At 36.3% G+C, this 7,996-nt stretch overlaps 1 protein-coding gene and 1 pseudogene across 1 annotated transcript; both read right to left on the reverse strand.

Annotated features, from left to right (window-relative positions):
• Positions 1-420: 420 nt before the first annotated feature.
• LOC104238279 (SKP1-like protein 11) lies at positions 421-1,618 on the reverse strand (annotated as a pseudogene).
• A 1,268-nt stretch (positions 1,619-2,886) lies between these two features.
• On the reverse strand, positions 2,887-3,525 carry LOC138868462 (secreted RxLR effector protein 161-like). Its single transcript, XM_070146016.1, has one exon. The coding sequence runs from the start codon at positions 3,523-3,525 to the stop codon at positions 2,887-2,889; it is 639 nt and encodes a 212-aa protein (XP_070002117.1).
• Between the last annotated feature and the right edge of the window lie 4,471 nt (positions 3,526-7,996).

A 7,996-nucleotide genomic window follows, 5' to 3' on the forward strand; every position in this document is an offset into this window, starting at 1 on the left:
CCTGATAGATTTTCATCAATCACTGTTATAAGCTATGTTTGTACATAATTGACTTGTCCTTGACTTTTTTGATTTTGAAACACAATAAACAAAAATTCATAACTAACGCAGGTTCGGTCGAATTCAGTAGCTTTGGTTCAAATTCTATATTTGTCTTAAAATTTTATGAAATATACATCAATTATTAATTTAGAACCCACTAACTTAAAAGAATTAGAATTCTGAACCCATAAGGTTCAAATCCTGGCTCCGCCTCTGAACAAAGTATTAAATGTAGGTAATAAGTTTTCTAATGAATCCTATATATATATATAGTAGGGGAATAAAACCCAAAATATAGAAAAATAAAAGGAAAAGTCTAATATGCTAAAACATAAACCAAAAACCCTAAAGATTACATAAACGAAGACATAATTAAGTCTAGTCAAGGGATTCATGGAACTCTTCTCCATCAAATTCCCATTCATTTTCTTTTCGAACGACATCTTCTTCCTCCTAAGTGTAATCACATTCAATATTGAAAAATTTTCGAACAGCCATGTGCGACTTGTTCTTTATATCTTGTCAGCAACAGCCTGACCACAATGACCGAGCAAAGCCTTAATGTGAAGGAAATTCGCAGCAAATATGATGTTGACAAGTCTTTGCATCTTAACGCTAACGAATTCCTTATCAAAGTCCTTGCTTTTTGTTTTCTTAATTTCTTCTTCATCTGAACCCGAGATTTCTGCATGCTTCTTGAGGTACTCGATAATCTTGACTAGGGTTTCAGTGTCAACGTTTGGTAGTGGTATGATGTTGGATGCATCATGATGTTCTACCATGTTCTTGAATGTTACAGACACAGCCGACTCCAATGTTATGGAAGATAAGGCTTGTGCCTTAGGCTGGGCCCATTTTTTAAAAATAATAGGTTTAAACTATTTAAAAAAATAATATTTACTACTTTTAATATAAAAGTTTAATTATTAATATAAAAAGAAAGAAAACTTGTTAGATATATAAATAAAGTAATAACTTAACTTACTTAAAAATGGCAGATGAATAGTTTTCCTAACGTTTCAAGTTTTCAATTTTTACTCCTTCATTAGATAATGTGTAAAATCTTACTCTCTTTCTTATATTCTCCAAGTCAATCTTTCTTATTCCCAATCTCTTCATATTTCAAAAATCCTACATATTTTCTGTCTTTCTCTTTGATATTCTTACTTACCTTCTTTCTCCAAGATTTCATTAGTTCAAGTGCTCAATAATACTTTTAAGCTTCCAATAGTTCTATAAAATCTTATTTAAGATCAACAATTTTTCAAGAAAGATTAAATGATGAATTGGCTATATTATCAATTGAAAAGGAATAATCAATTTTAAAATGATTATTAACAATTTTGTATCTTAAAAAGTAAGAAGAATAGACTTTAAATAAAACCAATCTTATAACTTGTTTTTAAATATTTAGGCCGCATACTAAATTTTGGCTTTAGGCCCCACATGTTCTTGAGCCACCTCTGATTACAGACCTGATGGCGATGGATTCTTCTAGTTGGAACTCGTTGCCATCGCTACTCTTCAAGATTAAAACCTTATTCTCTGTTGCGGGTGTTGTTGAAGATGAAGCCATGAGAAAGTTTTTCGGAGGAGAAGATTTGAAGAAAAAGCTCCAAAGGAGTGAATGATGAGGAATTGGTATTTATAGGGCTAAAGCTAAAGCAAAACATATTTGGCTTTAGTTCTTGGTTTTTCTTTAACCAACTTGGTCTCGGAAACCAACTTTATAACTGACTTCAGCCTAAAAAAATCCAAAACTAGTTTTTTTTCCTTTTCATTTTTCTCAAACCAATTCAGAAATGAATATTCAAAACCAAATTCAAACACGTTCCGGAAAGAAAACTAAAACCAACAAAGATGCCCAAGTTTGAGTTATTTCTTTAGTATTTTAGATCTATAAAGACAGCCATGATTTCCTCCTACTACTTATGCAGAAAAACAAAACCTCATATTTTCTTAAAATCGCCTTTCATTAATTATGCCCTTTTGGACCATTATTATAACTACCAATGCCTTGGGAAATGCTTAAAGGAGAAATATATATGAATTTCCCATTCATCACATATTTATTGCCATGCATGAAAACCATAGGAGTCGTAAGTATGAGGAATTAGAAAATTTGATAATAAAGTAAAGTCGTAAAGTAACAGAAATGGAAGAAATATAATGTTCGATTCAATTTCTTTAATCCCATAAAGTTACCCAAATAATACAAAAATCAACCCCCCCCCCCAAAAAAAATGCTAGCACTACGCACCCTTGACATAATATCACTAATATATTTCCCCTATTTTTATCTAAGATGGTCAATCTTAGATTAAATAGTGAATTGAACAGAACCCTCAGCAGCTACTGTTTGCAGCAACCTTCAAATGGGATTTATGAACTCAAAAACTTATGTCTGAATTTGTTTGCATCTGTTGGAATATAAAGCAAGATATAAGCAAAGGAATAAAGGAGATATGAATATTCTGGTCATTAATTTTATTCAATAATCAAAGCCATATTTATACAAGAATTTATAACTGAAAAGCTCTAAAGAAAAGCAGAAAAATCAGCAGCAGATTATCCCTAACAGCTATATCCTAACAAATAACAACAGAAAGATAAGATTCTACTAACAGTTACAAGGCTTATTTATCTCAACAACTTCCTTACTTTGAGCAGATTTTGAACTTCAACAGTTATGCAAAATTTTCAGCTGTTGAGGCAGTAATTTCAACACTCCTCCTTGACTCAAAAGCAGCAACACCAAGTTTTCTCTAAGAAATTCAAATATGGATCTAGGTAGAGCCTTAGTTAAAATATCAGCAATCTGAAATTCGTTTTTGCAATATAATGCTACCTCTCCATTCTTATGCAATCTCTTAAGAAATAAAGCTTGATCTTGAAATGTTTTGTCTTCCCATGGAACACAAGATTATCTGCAATAGAAATTGCAGCTTGATTATCAACAAAGATTCCAGTGCTTTTCTTTTGCTCCATGTACAAATCTGTCAGCAGTTTCCTAACCCAAAGAGCTTGATTCATAGCTGATGCAGCTGCAATATACTCTGCTTCAGCTGTAGATTGAGCAACTACATCTTGCTTCTTTGAACACCAAGAGAATGCACCGGAACCAAAACTGAAACAATAACCTGAAGTGCTTCTCATATCATCTAAGCAGCCCGCCCAATCGGTATCAAAATATCCATGAAACTGAAAGTCTAAGGCTCTTTTGAACATGATGCCAAAATTAACAGTACCTTTGACATATCTAATAATATGTTTAGCTGCTTGAAAATGAATTTCACTAGCACAGTGCATATACCTCGAAAGTAAACTCACAGAATGAACAGTATCTGGCCTTGTTGCAGTCAAGTACATCAGGCAACCTATCAAGCTCCTATAAAGTCCTATATCAATCTTTTCAGCTCCATCTTCTTTGCAAAACTTCTTCTTTTGATTCATAGGAGTTGTCATAGGCTTGCAATCCTCCATTTTGAACTTTTTCAGTATTTCAGCTGGCATATAAAAATCTCATTTTGATTTTACTGAACTTCCATCCCAAGGAAGTAGAACAGCTCACTAAGGTTTGTCATCTCAAAGACCTCCTTCATTTCAGTGTTAAACTGCCTGATTAAGTCTAAACTGATACCTGTAACTAATAAATCATCAACATATGGAGAGATAATAGTTAAATATGTTTCTTCCTTCGGGATATACAGTGTGGACTCACTCAAACTTTTCTGAAAGCCTAAATTGAGAAGATGAGCATCAATTCTACTATACCAAGCTCTAGGAGCTTGCTTCAACCCATATAACGCCTTCTTTAATAGATATACCTTGACTTACCTTTCACAGAAAAACCTTCAGGTTGTTCTACAAAGATTTGTTATTCAAGGTGACCATTGAGGAAAGCAGATTTCACATCAAGTTGGTGGATCTTCCATCAATGTTGAGCTGATAAAGCTAGTAGCATTCTCATTGTATCCAAGCGAGCAACAGGAGTGAAAGTTTCTGAAAAATCCACTCCATACATTTGTGCATACCCTTTCACAACTAGTTTGGCCTTGTATTTATTTACGGAACCATCAGGGTTGAGCTTGGTTCTATAAACCCACTTGACTCCAATAAATTTCTTATGTGATGGTCTATCAGCCAGCTCCCATGTGTTGTTCTTTTCTATCATTTTCAGCTCCTCCTACATTGCAGTCCTCCATTTCTCATCTTTGGTAGCTTCTGGAAATCCTGCAGGTTCTAAAATAGCAACATTACACCTTTGACATATATCAGAAAGTGGTTGTGTGCCTCGGACAGGTACATCATCAACATCTTCATCTAGACACTCTAGATTTTTTTGTTTTTCACCATCTTTCCAGTTCCAGGTTGTTGCGGAAGCCAAATGTATAGAGTGTGAATAAGTCACAACTACTATACCAAAATTTATGACAGCCACCAAATAATAAATAAGACAACAAAGCAACAATAAAGGGAACACCAGAATTTACGAGGTTCGGCTAATTTTGCCTACTCCTCGGACACAACCAATATTTTATTCCACTCCAAAAATACAAGTGAAATAATACTAAAGAGAGAAGATACAAATGCCTTAAACAGATGAGAAGGCAAATGAGAGGTGTGTTTCAATCCTAAACATTAGGCCTTCTTTTATAGGGGAAAAATCCCCCCCAAACTTAACTCCCAACCAATGTGGGACTTTGGCATTTTGCCAAACTTCAACAAATCTCCACCTTGGCAAAATTCCACATTTTCAATTCTCTCTCAATAACAAATTTTGGTTGTGTCTTCATCTTCAATCTTCAGTGTTCAACAATGTTGATCAAATCCAAACAATGTTGAAACTTGATCGTAGTCACCACCTTTGTCAGCATATCAGCAGGATTCTCCGTAGTATGAATTTTCTTCACTGTGACTCCACCTTCTTCTATGATTTCTCGTACAAAATGATATCGAACATCAATGTGCTTCGTCCTTGCATGATAAACTTGGTTCTTCGCTAATTGAATAGCACTTTGACTATCACAAAAAATTGTGATACCTTTTTGTTCAACACCAAGCTCCTTTAGCAATCCTTGAAGCCAAATTGCCTCTTTCACAGCCTCTGTAATAGCCATGTACTCTGCCTCTGTTGTAGACAAAGCAACTGTTGACTGCAAAGTAGACTTCCAACTAACTGGTGCCTTTGCAAAAGTAAACACATAACCAGTAGTTGATCTTCGTTTGTCCAGATCACCCGCAAAATCTGAGTCACAATATCCAACTACAGACTGATTGTCTTCCTGCTCAAAAACTAACCCGACATCTACAGTATTATGAATATACCGTAGAATCCACTTCACAGCTTGCCAATGCTCCTTCCCTGGATTGTGCATATATCTGCTAATAACTCCAACAGCTTGTGAAATGTCAGGCCTTGTGCAAACCATTGCATACATCAAGCTACCAACAACATTTGCGTATGGTACCTTTGACATATACTTTCGTTCAACTTCATCCATTGGCGACATAGTAGTACTTAGCTTAAAATGGGAAGCAAGTGGAGTACTAACTGGCTTAGTCTTGTCATCTATGCCAAAACGTTGAAGTACTCTCTTCAAATATTCCTTTTGAGATAAACAGAGTTTCTTTGAACGTCTATCTCTAATTATCTCCATGCCAAGAATTTTCTTTGCCTCACCCAAATCCTTCATCTCGAACTCCTTCTTCAGTTGAATCTTCAACTTATCAATTTCTTCCAAATTCTTGGAAGCTATCAACATATCATCAACATATAGGAGAAGATATACAAAGGAACCATCTTTAAGCTTGTGCAAATACACACAATGATCGTATTTGCTTCTCTTGTACCCTTGCCGCAACATAAACTCGTCAAATCGCTTGTACCATTGTCTAGAAGATTGTTTCAATCCGTACAACGATTTTTCAAGTTTGCACACCATATTTTCTTTTCCAGCAACTTTGAATCCTTCTGGCTGAGTCATGTAGATTTCCTCCTCCAAGTTTCCATGTAAAAACGCAGTTTTTACATCCATCTGAACTAGTTCCAAATCCAATTGTGCTACTAAAGCCAACATAATTCTAATGGAGGAATGTTTTACAACTGGAGAAAACACTTCATTGTAATCAATTCCCTCCTTTTGAGCATATCCTTTGGCCACCAATCTTGCTTTGTAGCGAACATCTACTTGGTTAGGAAATCCTTCCTTCTTTGCAAATACCCATTTGCACCCAATTGCTTTCTTTCCCTTCGGGAGATTGGCCAATCTCCATGTATGATTCTGATGAAGGGACTGTATTTCATCATTCATGGCAATCCTCCACTTATCTTCTTCTGAACTTTGGACAACGTCTTTATAAGTAGTAGGAACATCATCAGCTACAATTGAGGTTGCACAAGCAACCGTCTCTATGAGACGAACAGGTTTCGTTATTGTTCTTTTTGGCCTGCTGGTTGCTATTGATTCAAGTTGTTGTTGAGGTTCCTGAGTTGGAATCTCCTCTACTGGCTCTCCTTCTAGAGGATAATCTTCATTTGTTTCCTCCTCTGCTTCTTGTGTAGGAAAAATAAATTTTCCCTCAAACTCCACCTGCTTAGAAGCACCTTTATTTTGTTTGGTATCTTCTGTTACCTTATTTACCATAGCAGATTCATCAAAGGTAACATCCCTGCTGAATATTACTTTCTTTGTCATAGGACACCATAAGCGATATCCTTTGACTCCAGAAGTAATTCCCATAAAAATAGCCTTCTTTGCCCTTGGATCCAATTTTGACTCCGTCACATGATAATATGCAGTTGAGCCAAACACGTGCAAAGAGTTATAATCTACAGCAGGTTTTCCGTACCATTTTTCAAATGGTGTTTTGCCATCAATAGCAGCAGATGGTAGACGATTAATGAGGTGGCATGCATATGTAATTGCCTCATCCCAAAATTCTTTGCCCAAGCCACCATTGGACAACATACACTGTATCTTCTCCAGCAAGGTCCGGTTCATACGTTCTGCCACTCCATTTTGTTGTGGTGTATGTCTAACAGTGAAGTGTCGGACGATGCCATCATTTTCACATACCTTATTGAAATGATCATTTTTGTATTCACCTCCATTGTCTGTGCGAATACACTTGATCCTCCTGCCTGTCTGATTCTCCACCATCGTCTTCCATTTGAGAAAAATTCCCAACACTTCATCTTTGCTCTTCATTGTATACACCCATACTCTTCGGGAAAAATCATCAACAAAGGTTACAAAATAGTGCTTCCCACCCAATGAAGGTGTTTTGGAAGGACCCCAAACATCAGAGTGTACATAATCCAAAATGCCTTTAGTATTATGGATCGCTGTACCAAATTTAACCCTTGTCTGTTTCCCTTTGACACAATGCTCACAAAACTCCAAGTTGCAAGCCTTTACTCCTTTTAACAATCCTTGATCTGATAGAGTTTTCAAGGATTTTCCTCCAGCATGTCCCAAGCGCATGTGCCATAGCTTGGTTGCTTCTGCCTCTTTGTCGTCACTGGATGTCACTGTCGCTGTCCCAATAACTGTACTGCCACGATAGCGGTACATATTATTATTCTTCCGATTAGCCTTCATTACCACTAGTGCACCGGAGCATACTCTCATCACTCCATTTTCTGCAATGATTTTGAACCCTTTTGATTCCAGGGCTCCCACAGAGATGAGATTCTTCTTCAAATCCGGTACATATCGAACATCTGTTAATGTTCTGATCATTCCATCATGGTTCCTTAATCGTATTGAACCAATGCCATATGAGGTAAGAGGGCTGTTATCCGCTGTGTGGATGACTCCATATTCTCCTTCTTGAAATTCCACAAACCAGTCCCTGTTGGGACACATATGATGGCTACAAGCCGAGTCCATCAACCATATGTCTGATGATGTTAATGACTCTGTTGTAACTAATGAGAAGTCTGAATCAT

The sequence above is a fragment of the Nicotiana sylvestris genome, chromosome 5 (assembly GCF_000393655.2).
Source record: "Nicotiana sylvestris chromosome 5, ASM39365v2, whole genome shotgun sequence".
In the NCBI taxonomy this organism is placed as follows: Eukaryota; Viridiplantae; Streptophyta; class Magnoliopsida; order Solanales; family Solanaceae; genus Nicotiana; species Nicotiana sylvestris.

Coding starts and splice junctions, on each gene's coding strand:
- LOC138868462 (XM_070146016.1), bottom strand. CDS start 3,525: ATGGAGGATTGCAAGCCTATGACAACTCCTATGAATCAAAAGAAGAAG.